At 34.7% G+C, this 22,402-nt stretch overlaps 2 protein-coding genes across 5 annotated transcripts in view; one reads left to right on the top strand and one right to left on the bottom strand.

Annotated features, from left to right (window-relative positions):
* Positions 1-7,700: 7,700 nt before the first annotated feature.
* OSGEPL1 (O-sialoglycoprotein endopeptidase like 1) lies at positions 7,701-16,038 on the top strand. 4 transcript variants are annotated; one of them, XM_090281661.1, is made up of 10 exons: positions 7,702-7,820; positions 8,966-9,206; positions 9,853-9,906; positions 11,546-11,933; positions 12,684-12,888; positions 12,965-13,113; positions 13,918-14,048; positions 14,168-14,239; positions 15,364-15,468; positions 15,663-16,038. In XM_090281661.1, the coding sequence occupies exons 2-9, from the start codon at positions 8,986-8,988 to the stop codon at positions 15,440-15,442; spliced, it is 1,299 nt and encodes a 432-aa protein (XP_090137787.1). In that variant the 5' UTR covers positions 7,702-7,820; positions 8,966-8,985; the 3' UTR covers positions 15,443-15,468; positions 15,663-16,038. The 4 variants fall into 4 exon arrangements, with proteins under 4 accessions (XP_090137807.1, XP_090137787.1, XP_090137798.1 ...); XM_090281672.1 differs by lacking the exon at positions 9,853-9,906; XM_090281681.1 differs by lacking the exons at positions 14,168-14,239; positions 15,663-16,038 and having other exon boundaries at positions 7,701-7,820; positions 15,364-15,425.
* Positions 16,039-17,006: 968 nt separating this feature from the next.
* ANKAR (ankyrin and armadillo repeat containing) overlaps positions 17,007-22,402 on the bottom strand; it is a 49,135-nt gene continuing 43,739 nt past the window's right edge. Inside the window, exons 19-21 of the mRNA XM_090281649.1 lie at positions 21,295-21,491; positions 18,917-18,963; positions 17,007-17,254 (exon numbers count right to left, since the gene is read on the bottom strand). Of these exons, the coding sequence (XP_090137775.1) occupies positions 17,007-17,254; positions 18,917-18,963; positions 21,295-21,491 (492 nt within the window). The remainder of the gene's footprint in view (positions 17,255-18,916; positions 18,964-21,294; positions 21,492-22,402) is intronic.

Raw genomic sequence — 22,402 nt, 5'->3', positions numbered from 1 at the left:
TCTGCCATTCTTTAGAGAAGTAAATATAAAATGGACAGCTATATATTCAACCTGTGGTGTGGCAGCAACTGATTTCCTAGCAGTAGTACCAAAGTAAATAATGGAGTCTTTTTTAGCAGATCTGCAGTAAAAGATAACATCATCTCTTCTTAGTCCTCCTGCTCTCAGTCTTCATACTTTACCCAGTAATATTTTGACTTACAATACATGAGTCTTTGTGTAGATAATCCAATATGGTAACTATTTCCAAAGCAGCAACCATACTGAATTCTTGTGACTTAGACTTCCTATAGTCATTGACATTAATTACAAGAAGTAAATATATACAACTTTGAGAAGTAAATATGTCCAAAAACCAAAATTCTGATACAGGATGAAACTGAAAAAAATACCTAGTAACATTTGTAAACAAAATTGAGTGAAAAGAGTTATAGACCAACTTAAAAGTCAATTTGTTTCAATAAACTGACTTTTGCGGGTAATGATTATTGTTTTGTATTTTAAGAGTATTGACTTTAGAAATCAGTTATATGATAATTTCTTTGTAGTTTTGTCTTTTCCCATGTGTTTTTAAAAAACCAGTGATCTATACTTAAATAAAATTTTTTTTCAGTGTAGGATTATTGCAAAATCTCTCCAAATTCAGTCATCAGCGTTGCACTTTTATTTTTCAAGGGTTCTTTTTTAAGCAACTGAATTTGTAAAAAATTAAGGTAGCTAAAATTATGCCTTTGTTTTCATTTTAAAAGTTTATCTCAAGAGTTTTACTTTTTTTCTTTTTTACACATACTTCAGAAATAGAAATCTGGCTCTAATCCGGGCCTTCTGCTATTTTTCCCACTTTTGCCCTTCAATGTTTTAAAAATATTAATCAGTAGATATTTGAAAGCTCACTTTGTTATAGGTATTGTAGATACAGTTCATAAACAAGACAAACCTTTATGTGCTTACATTCAAGTTGGAGAATAGATAATAAATGAATGAATAAATACATATTATTTCATGTAGTAATACATGCTGTGGGGGGTCGGAGGGTGGGAATTAAGCAAGTGAAAGGCAGGGGAGCCTGCTTCAGAAAGGACTTCCTTATAGATCCTAACTACGGCGACCCTACTGATGGACATAGATCTGACAAAAGGGGCCTCCTAGTGTAGGTAATGACAAATATGAAGGCAAGAGTGAAGGTGGTGTGCTTGAGGAAAAACAAGACAGCCACTGGAGCTAGAAGGGAGTAATAAGGAGGATGAGAATAGTAGCAAATGAAGACAGAATTAGGTAGGAGTCAGATCATATAGGGCTTTATAGACCAAGGTAACGAGCAAATTTTAGGCTAAGCTTGACAAAGCCATTGGCGAGTTTTACACAGATCACTGATATCTGATTTTTTTGTTTTGTTTTTAAGGGTAGGGTTAATATTGAGAATAAAATGTAAGGGAATAGGAAGCAGGAAGAATAGTTGGGAAGCTACTACAGGTAGAAAGTACAATAGCTCAGACTAGGGAAATAGTTAATGAAGTGGTGAGTAGTCAGATTTGGGCTGTATTTTGCAAGTACAGCTCACAAGACACTGATGTATTGCATGCAGGATGTGGGAAGGAAACTAAAATAACCCCTAGTTTATTTTACCTTAACACCTAGGTGAATGACTGTGTTAAATATGCAAACTGTTTTCAATTTCATAAGTTGGTACAGTTTAATGTAAGAAAAAGAAAAAACGTTAACAATCTATAATGATTGTTATTTGGAACAAAATAATTTTTCCAAATAATTGTTATGCTATAATTGCTCCTAATTTAAAGTCATATAGCATGAGATAAAATGGCAATTTCTAAATGGCATGCGCTCAGAAATGCCACTAATTTTAGCATTCATTGGTGAATCATTCCTGCAGCAATTATTAATGTGAAGTTCCAATACCAGCTTTCTACTTTCCTTATTCCTTCTACATTTATATATTGGAATTCTTCTGTAAGAAGATTTTTCTCTTATTTATTCAATTAATTATGTTATTATGGATTCATGGACATTTTATTCTTTGGTTTATAATCTGTTGTTATCATTATTAATTTGTTGCTCTCACTGTCTTCCAGTTTTGGCCTTGGGAGCCAAGTTCCCAATAGAACTTCCCAAGTTAGCTCCTGTGTCCTTTCGACCTTCCCATTCTTTTTTATTTTTTAATATATAACTATATCTTTTAGGTTTATGGCACTATTACCTATTACACTATAAAGATCTGAAGGGGAGAAAAAAAAAGATCTGAAGGGACATAACAATATCTCCTTAATTAATATCTGTGTGAATTAGCCTTATAGAGAGCTGTAAGAGGCTAAGAGTTGAAAAAAAAAATGTTAGAGGCTATGTAATTCAACCATGCCATCATTCAGTTCGGTGCTAGTGCTGGTAAAGAAGGACTTGCAACTTACAAGGCTGTATTTTTGTAATGGAATTTGTAACTTGTTTTACACTGAGCCATAATCTAATTCTTATTTTATATGTAACTATATATTCTATATAACTCAACTATTTATTCAGTGCTATAGATAACTGTTTAAAAGTTAAACATTAGCAGAGACTTCACCATTTTCCATATGATATGGTTTCAAATTTCTCCCACCATTCTGGTAATTCTGCTCTATGTTCATTAATAAGCACTAGAGCTAACTACAAGAAGTGATAAGATGTGATGTCATTACAATAGTTCCACTTCCTTTGTTTGTTTTTAATTTTTATTGTATTTTTTCCATTGCCATTTAGTCCCCTTACACTACCCTCCACCCCCCCCAGCAATCTCCATACTGTTTTCCATGTGTCCTTTTTCCTTTTTGCTCAATCCCTCTACCCCCTAAATTCCTCTTAGTTGTTAACTGCTCTCCATCTATGAGTCTGTCTCTATTTTCTTTGTTAGTTCAGTTTGTTCATTAGATTGCATATATGAGTGAAATCATGTGGCATCTGTCTTTCTCTGGCTTATTTCACTTAGCATAGTGTTCTCCAGGTCCATCCATACTTTTTAAAATGCAGCCTAATAGCATTTTAGCTATTTTGAAAGCCACTTTCACCGATTCACTTTATAGTCATTAAAACCTCAAGTCTTCAACATATAGTGCTGTTAAATGATGGTTTTCCTTTTATGTGCTTATTTAATGGAGTTATCAAACCAAAGTCTAAGGTTTTTTATTTTAACTATAGAACCCCATCTTGTTAGATTGCAGCCTATTGATTCATCTTGTCTAGCTCAAGTTAAATTTTGTCATGCAATATATTTATCCTACATTATGTCTCCTGTATTAATATGTCATCAGTAAATATGACCCAAAATACCATCATGCTAATTTGAAAAAGACAAATGCATCAACCCTGTGTACACCAATGCAATTTAATAATCTTCCTAACAAGACAGATAGATCAGTAATTCCCAAAACAATTACATGGATATTACATGTAGATGTGATAAATGTAAACATGTTCATGCTGGGAAGACTGGTCAAGTAAAATACTCTAAAAGGAAGCTTGGAGTAGCATTGGGCAGGGAAGGAAGGTAGGCAAGAGTATAGCAAAGATAAACTCCCTTTCATTTTGTTTGATGTCAAAAGAAAAGTAGTGAGATGTATCTGGTTTTTATTGTACTCTCTAATTTTGGTTCCAGTTAAACATGATTCAGCGGGTAGTTTTCTCTATGGGGTTTAAATTTTTCTCTTTTAGCTACAAATGAACACATGAGAATTATAAGCATCAAATTTAGAATACTGAATATCTTTGGTATACAGCACATAATTCAGCTGAATTTTGGGTATGTTTTAGCTCTTAAATTGGGTGTTGAATTCACAGAAGTTGATGATTTTATTCTTAACACTTTTTCATAATCTGGAATAGTTCATAATTTAAAAATACTTTAGTAGAAATATCTGAATTTTATGTTAAGCATAGCAGTATAATTTATTCCACTTATTGATTCATTCAAGCTCATGATAAACAGCTAATGGTTGTGGAAGTGACTCAACCTGTAACTCAACAATTTATATAATTTTAAGTTTAGCAGAAAATCGAAGTTATCACTATGTCCTTTCACTCTAACTACATAATTATGTTGTAAAAAATACATTCTTCTCCAATACAAAAACTACCTAAAGAAACATCATTAACACTGTAGAATGAACTCTTTCATTTTAAAGAATAAATAAATAAATAATATAAATTTTCTGACTTTCCAATTATAATTATATAGTTACAAATTTTTATCAACACTTTTTGAAAAACCTCCAGCTTTTGCAAAAATTCTTTTTTATGTTGACTACATTATCAAAAACATAAGCAAGCATTACTTTCTTCATTTTTATAATTAAAAAAAATGGGAACAGAGGAGTCAGATTGTTTATTAGCTGTTGCCCAAGAAGATACCAGTATACCACGACTTCATGAAAACCTCAACCAGTGGTCCTGCTTTGAAACATTTGGCCCTCACTGGCTCATCAAACCATATGCTTCTATCATGGCACTTAACAGTCATAGAGAGTATATGCGAGTAACAGAGATTCACTCCCTCCCTCCCATGCCAAAAACATGTGGACCCCACATACTTGAAAAATAACATCATTTGAGTATGGCAATGCCTCAAAAAATTAAACAATTACCTGATGATCCAGCAATTACACTTCTGGGTAAATATCCAAAACAAGTGAAAGCAGGGATTTGAAAAGATATTTGTGCAACTCATGTTTATAGCATTATTCACAGCAGTCAGAAGGTGGAAGCAACCCAAGTTATCATAGAAGGATGATGGATATATGGACACAGTAAAATAGTATTCACCTTTAAAAGGAAGGAAATTCTGGCACTACAACATTGGCTGAACCTTGATGTCAATGCTAAGTGAAATAAGCCCGTCACAAAGGAACACATACTGTGTGATACTGCTTACATGAAATACCTAGAGCAGTCTTAAGTCATAAAGACAAAGAATGGTGGTTGGCAGGGGAGGGAGGGAAATGAGGAATTAGTTTAATGGATACAAAGCTAGGGAAGATGAAAAAGTTTTGGAAATGGATGGTAGTAGTGATGGTTGCACAACAATATAAATGTACTTAATACCATTGAACTACACCTAAAAATGGTTAAAATCATCTAAGGGTAAATTTGTAAAATAAGCATAATGGCTCAGCAAACAAAATAAAAAGGAAAATATTTTCCAAAGGTGAGACCTGGTTGACTGTGTTACCATTAATGAAAGAATGTTCCATCTCAACAGAGACACTTGTTAGCAAAGAAACATAAAAAGGTAAGAAGCAAATGACAGTGTATTTTTAGCACAATCCAACCTATGAAGAAGATGCAAAGTATGTTACTCAAGTGGAAAGGGGTGCATCAGGCTCAAAACGTTAGCCATTAAAAGAACCATTAGCCATTAAAATGCTTCCATTGTAATTTGGTCAACAAACAAAGTGTGAGGATCAACAAGTTCAATTAGCCTAAATCCTTCATCATTGCATTTCTCATAAATTAATACATTAGTATAATGATACTAATGTATTATTATCAAGCCTAGATAAGAATCAGATGTTGAAACCCAGCAATCACACTAAGGTCCTGCTAGGCAAGCTACACCACCTTCCCCAAGCAACTTTCTCAATGCATGCTTTCCATAATGCTGTATAGCAATTACCTGTTACTAGACTTGGTTAACTGAGATAGAGAATGGATATTTTATCTCTAACAACTAATAAAGTTCCTAGCCCAAAGGGAAGAACCCAATACATAATATGATAAAATCCAATTTAATAAGACATAATTAGAGAACGAGTATTGTAAAGATTTTTCTGTATATAACACTCCTCTAAAGTTTACAAATGGAAAGTTAGACAATAGCAGAGGCAAAATAAGCATATTTAGATTTACTTGGAACTCTCAATTCAAGCTGAAGCTACAGTGGTTAGGCCATATTTTGTTGAGAATGCCCATGAATGCCACTGGAACCACATGATATGGTCTAATGAAAGCCTAAACAAGTCCCAGAGAGTACACTTTCCCCCTGTAACTTCTCTAGTACAGTAAAGAACATGGAAGATGTATACCTTCACTTGTCAAATATGTGGGACTGGTAAAGTGCTGTTTCTACTAACATGCAATCAAAGGAAGAATAAAATTCCTTCCTAATGTGTTCTGGAGTTCTACTGTTTTACATATGTAAGTAACATTTAGACTCAACACCAGCCAAAGGTGCCTAGATGAGGAATCCACCAATGATACTAGCACACACAACAAGGATAACTTGACAGCACAGAAGAGTACCGGGTTATACCTGCTGATCATAATTCAAATTGCAAGAAAAACAATGCCTGATATGAACAGTTTTATGTTCAGGCTAGACTCCAGTGCATAATACAAAACAACCTCTGACCTATCACATCTAATCAGGATGACTTTTTTTTTTAACCTTTAGGTCTTTGTTTCTATTTTCTCTCTCTCATTTTGGGTCAACAATGCAGCGTAGGGAAAATACGAGTTATTTTCTCTTCTGGCAGTTGAGAAGTCAGTCTCCAGAGGTAGACTGCCTGACTTCTAATCCTAGCTCTGCACTTACGAGCTGTATGACGTGCACATCACCCAAATTCTATGAACCAGTTATCTCAAGTAAAATGAAGACAGTAACTACCTCATGGGATTGTTGGGAGGGTTAAATAAATTAATCTGCAACAGTGCCTGGCACATAGTGACACTTTATTGTTAATTATGATTATTATTGCCATAAATAAATGAAAATATGGGAAAACATAAGTTATACTTAAATAACTTCCCATTCTGGTAATTAGGAATTTACATATCTGTATCTACCAATGGACTAAACTGTGACATCCCGATTGATCGATTCATCTTTTTTTACCGGGAACTTCACATTGCAAGGCGCAAGTATATATGTGCTAGCTCTGCCAACCTTGCATTTATAAGGTCCTTGCTTAGTAAAACCTTAAAGCTTAGTAGGGAAGAAGAAAGCCTCTTGGGATAAATCTATTAAAACGAATGGTATTAAGTTCACATATCAAAACAAAAAAAAAAAAGTGAAAGGTGCAAGAATATGAGGACATAACTATACTGAAATTGCGTACATAGTAGACAAAGACCATATACTGTATTGCAAAGATAGGATATTAAGTATTTTAAGGTAAGTGAATAGTCACCACAGCCCCCTTTTTATTTTGTATCACAAAATCGAACCAGCCCGACGCTTTTTACTTCAAGTGAAGTGGGAGTAACTGTTTACTGTCCGACCGGAAACCTTTCCGTTCTCTGGGAACCCTGTGCATATCCTTGCGGGTGTCCCGAGTTTTTAACCGTCTCCTAAGATACTAGGTATCTCAGGCACACTCCTTTAAGTTTGGTTATAGTTCCTCCAAGATGGAATGACGAACAATCGACCAACCATTTTCTCATAGTGGCGTCCGAATTCCAGCCAAATAAAAATTTTTTTTCTTTTACTGTAACGCAGTGTCCAGAACTTAATGGAGTGTCGTCATAAGTATTCGTGTTCGCCCTCCGCTAGACACTCACCAGCCCTGTGACATTACAGAGGAGTCTTTTTACCCAGAAATCTGGGAGAAAGTGCTTGAGCGCACGCAGTATCTTGGGCAAAGACAGGTTTTAGCCGCATATTGACTGAGTTAAGAGCGACATCCTCTAGGTCAACGGCCTGACGAGGGACGCTGGCGCCGTAGTGATGATGTCACTTCCGGAGCGCGGAGATCGGGCTTTCCAGCACCCGAGAAAGGGCCCTCCACCCAGTACACGGGAACGGAGAGGAGGAACAGATACTGTCGTTCACTAGAGAGGTGGGTGATTGCTCACCCCTCCCCACTGATGCTTTTGCACGCCTGGAAAGGCTGTTCCAGACCGAGTCCCTCGCCGTCTTCTGGACAAATCCCCTGGGTTCACTTTGGAGCCTTCTTGACCCAAAAAAGAAGTGCTGTACTTTACACAAGCTGCCCTGCCTGGATTTACTGATTGCAAATTAATTTCTCCGGATTTGTCTGTGAGCAGCACTCCCCGCAGCTGTTCTCTGTGAATAATAGGTCGATCATATCCAGTCCTTGCATGCCCTCTGCGCAGTAGAGCAGTAAAAGTTCCAATATTTATTTATTCGCTCTTTTTTTTCCATGCTGCCAGTTGTGCGGTAAGGAAAGAGCCTACTTCAACACCCAGGAAGTTTTAGAATAAGTGATCTAGGAGCGTGAAACTAGATACTTGGTAGTGTGGAAATAGCAGGGGGCTTTAGTGATGCACTGCTGTTATTTTGGAAAAAACAGGATTTGGGGAGATCCCTGTTGTGATAAATCTGTGGCAAAAAGGTAGATATAATGAAAAAAAAATTTGTAATTTGTAAAATAGGTAGGAGGTTGCAGTCTCTTTACTCGACATGCGGTTCATTTAAGATGAGCCTTCTGAGAACACTTGTTTCTAAACTAGACGATTGAATCTTATTTTGCGTGTGTTTTGTGTGTACGCTGTTTTCCAACGAAATGATTCCATTTTATTTTGAAGAATGTTTCCTGGAATGGAATGCATTTATTTTTACTGTTCGATTTTGCCTTGATTTTAGCTGTCAAAAAATGAATAGCACTTTCCAGAGGATTATTCCATGCAGCTATTGTACTGTAACATTAGCTGTTTTATAAAGAACAATGAGTGGTTTGGTAAGAACAGCATGAAAATAATAGTAATACAAAAATATTATATTTCACTTTCCTGTTTCCTCCTTGAAGACCATTAAACTCATTCATACTGTTGTTTATATTATATAAATTTATAACAAGTTGCTATAGCCTTTAAAGATTTTTACTTTACAAAACTTTCCTATAACTTAATAAGACTATGTAGAAATATCAACCAAGCTTTCAGAAATTTGCATAACTAAATGGGCTGGTGGCTAATGCCATTTCCAAATAATATTTAGTTTGTTTCTTTAATTCTTTTCCAGGACTTATCTACAGAGTAAGAATGCTAATATTGAATAAGACAGCAGGAGTTTTTTCTAAACCATCAAAAAGGAAAATTTATGAATATTTAAGACATTTTAATTTTCATCCTGGAAAAGCATTTCTTCATAAACTAGTGCTGGGAATTGAAACCAGTTGTGATGATACGGCAGCTGCTGTGGTCGATGAAACTGGAAATGTTTTGGGAGAAGCAATACACTCCCAAACTGAAGTTCATCTGAAGTGAGTAGATGTTATCTTGGTAATTTTCACTTGTTTGGAAAAAGTAATGTGATATAATTCTTTTGTATTTATCCTATAAAAGTTAAATTTTAGGAGCAAATTTCTTCTTTTGTGCAAAAGCTCTTAATGACTGTTGTTATTAGAAAAGCTTAAACCCTTCAACCTGGCTTTTAGGCTCTCTCCACAATAAGGTTAAAACCTTAGCTAATCCTGTTGACAAAAAGAAACTAAGTTCATTCTCAGCTCAAATATTTATCCATGATTTGTCCTGCGTAATGCCCTCCCTCTTTTGTTCACCTGTATGTTTCATGTTCTGAACTGAAGTCCTAGGAAAGCCTGACTCGACCTCTAGGCTGTGTTAATCACTGAAAAGAAAAACTCCTATTTATATTTATATACATAACATATGTTGGTAGTATAAGAATAATATATTATTGTATTAAGACACATAATGGTGCAATCTTATAAACTCAGTTGTTTCTAGAGGGCCACCAGGCAAGTTACATAAATAAGTGGGCTGGATATAAAGTGAATAGGCTTATCTGTTGTGTATATGTGTGTGTCTTCATGTGAAAAATAAATAACTGTACACCAAAAATGTATAAGACTTCTCTGTATCATCATTACCTATGTATTCATCATGTAGAACATGTGCAAGACTTGTATGGAAGTGGATAGCCTATTCTTACTTAGGCATAAGGTGGGTGATATTTAATATAAACTTAGCAATGTGTTAGTTTTCTTACTGTTTTATAACTTAGCTTTGAAAGAATTACATTACTATACAATATGCCCCTCTCATAATCAGAGAAATCGCATATCAGCCAATCATCACAGGCAAGCGTTTTTTTAAATGTAACCACGTTTTCAATACTGTATTATGAATATGACTATAGTAATGCATGCCATAAAAATTTTATAACCATTCATTATGGTATAGGCTAGGCTACTGTGAAGCAATGATATCGATTACATTAGACTACCATAAAGCAATCACATTGCTGCTTCCTTTTTATCAACGCATGAATCATTGTACCTGTAAATAAATGTGAATTTTGTTCATATTTTCATTTTTTGATGTCTGGTGTTAGTAATATGTACGAATCTACAATGTTTGTATCATATAAGATGATACTAATGTAGGTAGTGATAGGCAGTTCATCTTGTAAACAAGACAGCATAAACTCATGCTATCAAATACAGTACAGTACTACAAATTAGTTTCTCTTCATTATTTTTTAATAACATTTTCTTCTCTAGCTTACTTTAAGTATAAAATAGATACACAAAATATATGTTAATTAACTGTTCATGTTATTAATAATGCTGCCAGCAGTAAGCTATTAGTAGTAAAGTTTTGGGGCAATAAAAGTTACGCATAGATTTTTGCATGGAAGTTGGTACCCCTAACCCCTGCACTGTTCAAGAGTCAACTATATTAAGTAAATATTCATTGCATGCTCCTGAGGATTTTAATTTTTGTATATTGAAGTAGCAGATCTTCAACATCAAATGCTTCGGAAGTTTTTTTTGAAATTTGAGGAGCATGTTGCACCCCTTATGTTTTATTACTCTGCTTCTCTGTCACATGCTGGCAATTTTTTTGCTGACAACTTTACCTCCTAATCCTTTATTCTTGACATTTGGAGTGATCACGCACTACCTGTCCTACATGGACCAAAAATCAAAATGACCAACTGTGAGCACAAACTTTATTTCAGGATTGCAAGCTGTCTACTGTCCTGCCGCGATTTCAAGTACAGAGTGTTTAAAAATAAATCGTCTTTCTTTACAAAACTCATGTTTCTCTGTTAGTATTTCTTTACTCCCGGTCATTCCAGCTCAGTGTCTGAATCATCTGTGATGTCTTGGTCTGTCTTCCCTTGATAACCAATTAATTATTGCAGTTTTTCAGGCTCTCTGTCTCTTTCTTTTCATTCCCACAATCACCCAGTTTAAGATACTTACACTCTTGCAATAACTTTAAAAGTCTTTAAAAATCTTACTACTGCAGAGATTAATATTCCTGTAATCCAATTTTATTTTGTTCTTTCCATGTTCAAACTTCTTCCTTAGAATGCCTCTCAGGGTTATTTTGTTCGTTTCCTTTATCAACAGATAAATCTGTAGGAGTTTCTTGTGCATGATTTTAAATAGACATTTCACCCTTAATCACTGCCTACTGAGTTCTTACAGTGTGCTGCATTATAAGACACATATTCGAAAATGCTCGACTTAACTAACATTTAAAAATATGTCTTTAGCTATAATGTATAATTTTTTTGTCTTATATTTTACAAACTTAAAATTATAAAAAGCTTTTTAATAATTTCTTTCAGAACAGGTGGGATTATTCCTCCAGTAGCTCAACAGCTTCACAGAGAAAATATTCAACGAATAGTACAAGAAGCTCTCTCTGTCAGTAAAGTCTGTCCAAGTGAACTCTCAGCAATTGCAACGACCATAAAACCAGGACTTGCTTTAAGCTTGGGTGTGGGCTTATCATTTAGCTTACAGCTGGTTGACCAGTTGAAAAAGCCCTTTATTCCCATTCATCACATGGAAGCTCATGCACTTACTATTAGGCTGACAAATAAAGTAGAATTTCCTTTTTTAGTTCTTTTGATTTCTGGAGGCCATTGTCTGTTGGCAGTAGTTAGAGGAGTTTCAGATTTTCTGCTTCTTGGAAAGTCTTTGGACATAGCACCGGGTGACATGCTTGACAAGGTAATTAAGAATTAATTTCTCCATTGTTTTTTGTTAAGGTATTAGGTTCAGTTAAATAGTAATAGCTGCACTAGTACCATTCATCTAGATGTTTCTGAATGATAGCATATCAGACTGAAAAAAGTACCTAGTTTACAAAAGATTCTTTCATATCCATTCCAAATAAAATGGTAAGGTTTACATCAACACATAAAGGCTCAAACAGTTTGCAAATGCAGTTATGTTTTTAATTAATTAGGATAATATATGTGAAAGAAAGTATTTTGTGAAGTGTAGAGTACTATAAAAATGTGAAATTTGAGGATATATAAAGATAACATAAGGATATTAAAAATACACAAAGTTCTATGGTTAAACATCTTAACTGCTGACATGACCACCAAGCAGATTTCTTTTTCTTTTGTTTTAGACTCCTACAGAGCCTAATACCATATACAGAAATCCTGCTGCCAGTAGTTGTGAAATGATTGGAATAAATGAGATGAGAAAACTCATTTCATTTTTGAAGTTCTTATTTTTGAAGTTCATCATTAAGGAGTGATTGTTAACTTCAAATCTATTTTTCATATCCAGTAAAAGAGCAAAAGTAGATAAGGAGGCAGTGACTGGCCAATATTGATCAGATTGTCAGAAGTAAAAGTATAGCGTGTCTTATTCACCCAGGTTTTTGTGTGTTTTTTATTTCCATTGCATCTTGGTTTCAAAATGTTCAATTTTATTATTCATTATAAAAATTTTTGTTTTTGATAGGTAGCAAGAAGACTTTCTTTAATAAAACATCCAGAGTGCTCCACCATGAGTGGTGGGAAGGCCATAGAACATTTGGCTAAACAAGGAAATAAATTGCATTTTGATTTCACACCTCCCATGCAACATGCTAAAAACTGTGATTTTTCTTTTTCTGGACTTCAACATGTTATTGATAAGATGATAATGCAAAAGGAAAAAGAGGAAGGTATATTTCTAATTAGTAAAGTTGGACAGATTAGTAATTCTTGGTTATGCCTAAAAATGCCTGCTCTTTTCTGCAGGTATTGAGAAGGGGCAACTTCTGTCTTCAGCTGCGGACATTGCTGCCGCAGTACAGCACACAACAGCATGCCACATTGCAAAAAGAACACATCGTGCTATTCTGTTTTGCAAGCAAAGAAACTTGTTATCTCAAAGTAATGCAGTACTGGTAAGGGTTCTCATCACATTTTGGAATAGTAGTAACACTTGACTGTAAGATACTTTTCTTCCAAGAGCTTAATTGACCCTGTGCATAGGAGGAAAAGATCTTTATGCCATACACTGGCCCTGAGAGTATGAAACATGCAAAATAGAGCTAACATCCATTTCTTGTACAGGCATGGCAACTCCGTGGGATATGTACAGCCTATATGGCAAAGTAGTCCAAGGTTGCATTCTCTCATCGAATTTAAAAGCAGGTTTACAGTAAGAAATGAAATGCAGTAACTGGTGTCATTATTTGTAGAAAAATAGGCTGATTTCCTAAAAATTTGTTTCTTTGATGAAATCCCTTTAATGTGTTTAAAGCCTTGATAAACTTCTTGTTTAACTCTATCTTAATAAACTTTATTATTTTGAAAATTTTAAAGTGAGACTATTTAAGTGATGGTAGATTCACAAAATGGAATATCAAAGATGACAGTTGTTTTTAAGAATTACGTAGTAAAAAAGAAAAAATGCTTCTAAGTAAAACTTCAGGGTCTAAAGTATGTATTGTTGTACTGTGACCGTAATTAGAAAAAGGTTAAAATATACAAAAATAATAGGAGTGATTATATGCTGATATTGAAAATTTTGGTGATATTTTTTCTTCTCCAAATTTTTATTATACAGATATATCAATTCTTCATTATCCATCTGTCAAAATGTGATCTTTTTATTGCATAATGTTGCTGTTTTCCCCAAGTTTAGCTAACAGCTTGGCTCATCCATATGTAATATTTGTTAATTTTTGTCTTCTCAATTATTTCAGGTTGTATCTGGTGGAGTTGCAAGTAACTTATATATACGAAAAGCTCTGGAAATTGTAGCAAATGCAACACAGTGCACTTTGTTGTGCCCTCCTCCCAGATTGTGCACTGACAATGGCATTATGATTGCATGGTAAGTCATGAGATATATGTGCGTTCCTCATGATTATGTAAATATTAATTGCCATTTCATCATGCTATATCTCCTTTAAATTTTGGGCCATTTACTTTGTTTTAATTATTCTTATTTAGGAATGGTATTGAGAGATTGCGTGCTGGCTTGGGCATTTTATACAACACAGAAGGCATCCGTTATGAACCAAAGTATGTAGTACAGTTTCTATCTTTATGCAAGTTGCATTATAAAAGTCAAAGCCTTGATCTTGCTTTTATATATGAGGTTTCCATTCGCATTCTGGTTACATTCGTTTCTTTCATGAACCTAGGAGGTAGATACCTTAAGAGAAATATTTTTGCTACAATTTCAAATCATAAAAAAATTTGACAAATCTTAAGTTAGAAACATTATAAAGTAATGAATTTCTTCATTTGGAACCAGAATGGAAACCATGTCTATGGCCTGACTTTGCAATGACAAGACCATCTCAGAACCAGATAGTATGCTGAAAAACAAGGAAAATGTGCAAAAAAAACATTCAGGTGGGAGACTGGGCTGTGAATATGCTCTTTGGTGTGCAGCTGACAAATGGCCAAAAGATGGCTGTTTTCTGCAAGCCGTAGTTTATCTCCCACATCAGAGTTGCAAAGAATAACACAGTTATTCAATTTGTTATCAAGTTCTGGTCTAAATTAATTCAAGAATAGTAAAAATAGTGAAGGATGACTATGTTTCATAATCTAACATAATTCTGTTTTCAACATTGTTTCTTCTGGTGTTTTAAAACTTTTTAGTATTGTAGCCCGTAACTGTAGCTACATGAACCACAGACTCTTATGGCTGATTATAAATGAACTGAGCTTAGTGAGTTAGTGGCAGAAGAAACCCCTATGTCGATGGTCTGTCTTTGGTAGAATATATCATCTGATCCAATGGTGCCTTCTTTTTATCTTTCTACTTTATTATAAGTTTTTATTTATTTACAGTATTTGAGAACCATAGAATTATTTCTTTCAAAACATCTCAATCCCCCAAGTCACTGAGTTGAATATGTTAAATATGTATAGCTTTTTACATGTGAAATACACCTCAGAGTGGTTAAAAAATCTCCAAATTTAGACTTCTCATTAATGGAACTGGCCTTTCTTCATCTATTATTCTGGTTTGAGGTCCTATTATATTTGAATGTATTCAAGAATCAGCAGATATGATTAATTATAAATTAGATACACATGTTGTTTGTTAGAATTCTAAGCAATTAGTCTACAGACTAGTGACAAATCAGGAAGCAAGTATTTGAAATAATGTGATTTGTCTGATTATGCTGCAGATGTCCTCTAGGAGTAGATATATCTAAAGAAGTTGGAGAAGCTGCCATAAAAGTACCACGGTTAAAAATGAAGATTTGATTTTTGATTTTCAAAAATCCCTGAAGGTAGTATTTCAACATTTAGTTTTGATTTATTTGTAAATCAAATTGTAAGAGATATATAATATTGTTCATCAACATTTTCTTTTGTTATTCATTTTCTGTGTTTGATGTTTAACCTGCTCTTCTGAGAAACTGTAATAATATGTTATAGTCTTACAAGAGAAAATAATTTTTAAAAATATTTTATTTATTTTCAGAGAGAGGAAGGGAGAAGAAGAGAGGGGGAGACACATCAATGTGTGGTTGCCTCTCCCATGCTCCCAACTGGGGACCCGGCTCACAACCCAGGCATGTGCCCTGATTGGGAATTGATCCGGCACCCCTCTGTTTTGCAGGCCGGCAGTCAATCCATTTTTGCCACACTAGCCAGGGCAGAGAAGAAATTTTTTAAATAAAAAACCAAAGTGAAACATCTTTTTGGGGAAAGGATGTACTGATATTGGTAGGTAGAAAAAACAAACCTGTAGGAAGAAATACAGTGATTCTGCTAAATTCTGGCCCCATGTTATATAGGCCTAGATCTGTCTTCCCCTTTTTCATATCAGAGTAGTAAAAGCTATTTTTTTTTTTTTTGCTTACACTGAAATATTAGCCTGACTTTTAGAAAGAGAGCCATGTCCAAGTCATGTTCAATGTTAGAGTTCTAAATCAAGACAAAAGGCAAAGTCTAACAGAATATATGTTATTAATTATAAAAGTGTGTTATATAGGTATGTTCTGTGGAGCAAATGGAATGTCTGTACATTTCTTAAAACCCATCTGAGATTTTAAGAATAAGAAATGTGACATGCAAGTTATTTCTCATTGTGTATTGTACTTTTTAGTTGACCACATGTATTCATATTTATTATTTTAGAATTGTTATTTAATTGATGAAAATAAATGAGATGAAAAGGGTTTTGTTTTGTTTTTGGATAATTTCCTTGAATCTCAAACTTTGTACTCTTTGGGCAGAGACACCATGTGATTCTAAGCCACAGAGAATATCACCCTTTCCAGCTGCAAACCAGAGGTGCTCAATAAGTATGGAGGGTGGTCAGTGTTGTTTTCCGCATTTTTTTTAGCCATACTTTTGTACTTGATGGTCAATGAGTTCAGATTAAAAACAAAAACAAAAAATGTTTTAAAGGTATACATTTAGAAGCCTCATGCATTTGTAGTATTTATAATTAAATATTTTATAGTATTACAGTGAGTGTTAACATGTGGGCTACTTTGAACCAGGCATCTTTAGCCCAGCATACCAATTAAAACACTTGATTACCAATTATAACACTTGATACAAATACTAATTATGCCACTTGTGTCAGTTCCTATATTTTAATAGTTTTAAGTGCAGGCATTCTATTTGAGAAAACTCTACTTATTTTTTGAAATTATAACTCTTCCTCGGTTTAATTCCAGTAGACTTGCTAAGGGAAATATTAAGTATCAATATCAAGAACTTCCATTAAAAAACATTACTTAGTTATGTGAACTTTACCACAATTAAAAATAAAAAAGAGATTTCTCAGGAATCCTTTCATACTAAAATGCTTTTATTAGCCTTCTGCAGATTCCAAATCATCTTTCTGTACATATTTTCCAAGTTTGTTCAAAAATACTATCCTTGGTCTTGATACTTGTGTTATATCTGATGAAATTGCAGACGAAAAGGAAAACACATTTTGAGTAACAGTGGTCTTTTCTGTTGTTTTGAAGAGTCCCATGAAGTTAGTTACAGGAGGCAGTAAAGTCAGAGAATCCCTTGGTTGAATTTTAGGTTTTAATATTCTTCTGTGCACTTTCCCTAAAAATTATAGAGCCACGATTAAATGTCTCTTTCTTAAGCTTAAGAACCCTAGGTAAGGTCTCATTGCTTTTAGTTGTCTATAGTTCTATTTTCTTTACATCACTAAGACATACTAAGAAAATAGATCAGTAACTTCCAGAATTTTAGAGGTCAGAATGCAAAATATTTGTGGACCTAATATATGGTTGCCAACTTCTTATTGTGCCAATTTAAATATTATTTTGTAAAAGAAGGAATATTTTAACACCAAAAAAGTGTAAATGGCATTATTTCAAAATGACAGACTTTGTCAGAAACTTGCTACATTGTCCCTATTTTTCTTATGTTACCACAAACCTGTGAGAACTTCAGACCATTACTGGTAAGATTATCATAGCAGCACTATTTACAATAGCCAAATGCTGGAAACAGCCTAAGTGTCCATAAACAAATGAGTGGATCAAAAAATTATGGTACATTTACACGATGGAATATTACACAGCAGAAAGAAAGAAGGAACTCCTATCCTTCTTGACAACATGGATGGAACTGGAGAGTATTATGCTGAGTGAAATAAGCTGGGTGAAAGACAAATATCATATGATCTCACCTATAAGTGGAACCTAATGAACAAAACAAACAAATGGGCAAATAGAACAGCGAGCAGAGGGGAGGGGCGAGGGAGATAACGGGAAAGAAGAGGAAGGGTCTGGTCAAGGAACAAATGTAAAGGACTCATAGACATGAACAACAGGGTGGGGATTGACTATGGGAGCAAGGGGTGGGAGGACGGGGAAGAGCAATGGGGGAAAATTGGGATTAACTGTAATTGAACAATAAAATTAAAGAAATCAGTATTAAAGTGAAGAAAGAATGAGACTTAACTAAAGAAGCTGTACAAAAAACCAGACATTCTTCCACCCATGATATTCAGTAATATAGCTTCCCATACATACGTATCTATCTTCCCTCAAATATTCCCTGAATAAATGAAGTGTTTTTTTCTCCTTTTGTTCTCTCTTCCTACTTTCTCTCTTTCCAATTGTGACTACAGCAAAATAACTTCTGAATGGTTCTATCCTTGCTTTTGACTATAGGACAGTATACCACGTAAAACTGAATTTGGTCCTACATTAAACACGTGAACAAGCACTAAACATACATGTGAAATCAGTATGCTTAGTGCTTGTTTTTCCTGTCATATGTCTGATAGGTATTGATGTGTAACAGTACAAGATCTGATCTTTGAACTTGTAGACCTAGGCCACTCAGCCGTCATCTACCAACTACATAGAAAACTGTACAGAGTATCAATGGAAAAAATATGTGGTCTACCATAAGAATTCATTAGACAAGTTGTACATGGCACGGAACAATAGCAAGGTCATAATTTAAGTCATACTTACATGTGGTTTCAGTAATGACTATTGTGCATGGCTTGTGAGAAAAGGCAGAGATGAGTTTCTGTCAAGTGGTGTTAGTAGGGAAGGCCTTAACAGAAATGTTTAACATTGGTTTGTAAATGGGAAGATAATTTAGTTATATAGAATTACAGAAGCAAAGGCTTACAGGTAAATTTTGGTAGCCTCTATCTACATTTTGAATTTTTATAAATGGAATGCAGAATTTTAAAGTTTCAGGGCAAGAGGGTATCTCAAAGATAAGAGAAATATCAATTACCTTTTTTAAAGACAGGAATTACAGGTGGTCCTCCATTTTTCTCTAGACTAAAAGGAAAACAATTTTATCGAACTAGTAATATAAAGATTTTGTACACCTATGTTCCATGTTCAGTGCCTAATGGTCTAATTTATACATTACCTGTATTTTATATTCATGTACTCATTTACACACTTAATCATTCAAAACATTTGAAACATTAAATCTGCTTGAATTGATCAGGGAAAGCTTCATGGAAGGAAAAATACTTCATCTGAGTTTTGAAGAAAATAGGTCTTCAAATGGATGAAGTGGGGGGCAGGGTCACTGACAGAGCGACTAGGGCATGAAAGATAGAACTATAAAACAGCAGGGCATGTCCTGAGGGCACTAAGTTGCCTGTGCAGTTGGAATTAAAGGTCTCTGGAGACATGTAAAGAGGTAAGTTTGGAGAATACAGATCAGGTCATTTTATGTATTAAGAATATGATAAATTGCAGACGTTGTTTATTCTGTACTTTGAATTCTTGTGAAGTTTCATGGCTGACAACTCCCACAGGATTACCTTCCATAAAGTTCTACTGGGACAACCATCCCCTAGAAGGTACCAGCCGGGAACATAAGAATTCTTTCAGTTCACATGATGGCACTCAATCCACTGAGCCACACCAGTCAGGGAAAAAATACATCTATGGAGGATTTACACAATAGAATACTACTCAGCTATAAAAAATAAGAAAATTTTACCCTTTGCAACAACATGGATGGACTGGAGAACATTATGCTAAGTGAAATAAACCGATCAGAGAAAGACAAATACCCTGTGATTTCACTCATATTGTGGAATCTAATGAACAAACTGCACTAATAAGCAAAACAGATGGGCTCATAGGAGAACAGGTGACAGCTAGTGGCAAGGGGAGGTTAGGGGGTGAAGGGATTGAGCAAAAGGGAAAAGGACTCATGGACAACAATATGGGTGGGTGTAAGGGGGCTAAATGGTAATTGAAAAAATACAATAAAGGTTAAAAATTCTTAATATTTGAAAGTATGTATTTGAACTAAATTTAGTTGCAATAAAGAGTTGTTTGTACTTACAAAAAGAATATGAGAACATTTAAACTTTATTTTCAGAGTAATGTGGTACCAATGAAATGTTTCAAGTAAAAGAATAATAAGGTATACCTAAGTTAATGTGTGTGTGGGAGTGTGTCTGTGGCTTTAAAAGAAGTATTTTAATCATTATCCTGTACATTTAGCATATAAATATGGTATTGATAAAATCCCCTGGTAATAAAATATAAGTATTGATTAAAGATAATAAAGGTAGTTATCACAAATATATTCCCGGTTAATTTGATGAGGAACATTTGCTGTTTTCAACTTTCATGAGGCAACTTCGTGGCTGTGAGGTAACATGAAACTAGCTAGTGTTGGTCTCATATTATTTTCGTGCAGTTTCAGTTAACACCAGTAAAAGGTCTCTCTACATACTTCAAAATGTACACATTCAAAGACTCTTCTAATATTTCATTCTTCTAATATTCAATTATTGGATGGGAGCATAGCAATAGAGAAGTGGCATATATTAAAAAAAAAAAAAAAAAAAAAGATCCCAACCACAATCAGTCCACATTCTTTCCAGTAGTGGCATCAAGGAATATTTTGTGGAAGGATTTTTTTTCATCCCAAGTTTTCAAACTTGTTTTAGTGATCTTTTAATGCGTTTCCCATAGTTTTACTTAAACCAAACTCCTTTATAGAATTGTTATGAAAATTAAAGGGAATAGTCCATATACATGCTCTAAGGAGAGTGCATAGCACAATTTGTTATGGGAGTAATTGTTATTTGCTCACCAGTTCCACCTCACTGGGTAACCATTCTTGTATGTTCACTGACCGCTGGTCACTGCTTATTTATAATTCTGAAAGTTGAGTGTTTACAACTATAGAGGCTGCATTCATCCCAGTCATTGCAGATTTGTATAGTTACTACAACAATTTTCCAGCAGATGGCAGTAAAGTGCTCTAAGAAGGGGTATTTTTTTTTAATTCCCCAAAAGTTGCTTTATGGATTAGCTGTGGGAGTGACTTAATACTTCCATTATTTATCCTAAATTAATTTTTTCAACCAGTAAATATTACTTTTTGAAACTGTTAATTATAGCAATTACACTTTAGGTTTCTTTTTTTTATTAAAAAATTAGGTAATAGCCCTGGTTGGTGTGACTCAGTGGCTTGAGTGCTGGTGTGTGAACGACAAGGTGTCTGGTTTGAGTCCCAGTGAGGGCACATGCCTGGGTTGCGAGCCAGGTCCCCGATGGGGTAATGCAAGAGGTAACCAATCAATGTATTCCTCCCACATTGCACTACTGCCACTTCAGATATAAGCACAATACCTTAAGGAAGGAAGTCCCACTTTTTGTTGTATTTGAAATTCCTTTAAAAAGGCTGGATTAATACTTGCATCTCTGCTGATATTATTTGTTATACGAAGGAACTGATTAGGCTTATTCCTGCATTCCTTTAACAGGATGCGGAAAGCATTTGCATTGTAAGTTAAATAGCCAAGAGCACAGGAGCAAGCTGTTCGAACCTATGTGAAGAAGAAACAATTTTTTCTTAACCATTGAGCTTTGTTCTTAAAATATCTGACCCAGTGCTCTTATTAGATACTGCATAGGAAAGTCCCTGTAGCTATGTTCAGCAAATCTGTATGTCAACCAATGTTAACCACAGTCATATTTTTAGAGAAGATGTCTATTGCCATTGACTTCTAGTTATTCTCAGTCCTGACTGCATTTTAGAATTACCAGAAGTTTTTGTTGTTGTTGTTTAAGCCCATCAACTGAATCCTACTCTTGGGGTAGAATCTGGGCATTTATATTGTTTTTAAAGTGCCACAGGAGAGTCTAATTAATGTGCAGCAAGAGTAAGAACTGTTGAGTTTGAACTAAGACAGTGGATCCCAGTCTTGATTGTGAATTGCAATCATCTGGGGATAGCTATGAAAGTTACTCATGCCTGGGATTCAACCCCCCCAAAACTATGCTTTTATTATTTTGGGGTGCAGCCTAGATATCATAATTTTCCAAAACTGCTCAGGTGATTGTATAGGAAACCACTGAGGAAAGCAACTAAATTTTCCAATGGTGAAAACAAACAAGAAAAAGCATCAGGCCATAGGATTCCAGGAAAAGTCGTTTCTTTTCTTGAAGGAAATACCCTCTCTCTGTGACCTTGAAATAATTAGCTTGTTCATATCATTAATTAAAGTATACTCCTGGACAGTTCTTAGGAAAATTCGTTTGTTGTTGGTATAAGACATGTAGCCCATGCATGGTACCAGAAGCTTGACATACTGGTCTTTACATTGGCATCTGACTGCTATCTATGCCCATACATCTTCCACACCTTGAACAGTGGCTCTCTGTATATGGTTTCCAGAACAGTAGCTTCAGATTCTGGGAACTTATTAGAAATGCACATGCTAGGTCCTAGACCAGG

The sequence above is a fragment of the Furipterus horrens genome, unplaced genomic scaffold (assembly GCF_987537825.1).
Source record: "Furipterus horrens unplaced genomic scaffold, mFurHor1.1.pri manual_scaffold_1, whole genome shotgun sequence".
Lineage (NCBI taxonomy): Eukaryota > Metazoa > Chordata > Mammalia > Chiroptera > Furipteridae > Furipterus > Furipterus horrens.
The sequence above is the reverse complement of the archived record's forward strand: the minus strand, read 5'-3'. Positions and strand labels throughout refer to the sequence as shown.

Coding starts and splice junctions, on each gene's coding strand:
- OSGEPL1 (XM_090281661.1), top strand. CDS start 8,986: ATGCTAATATTGAATAAGACAGCAGGAGTTTTTTCTAAACCATCAAAA. Junction 13,114..13,917: donor CTCAAAGTAATGCAGTACTG/GTAAGGGTTCTC, acceptor CAATTATTTCAG/GTTGTATCTGGTGGAGTTGC. Junction 14,240..15,363: donor GGCATCCGTTATGAACCAAA/GTATGTAGTACA, acceptor ATTATGCTGCAG/ATGTCCTCTAGGAGTAGATA.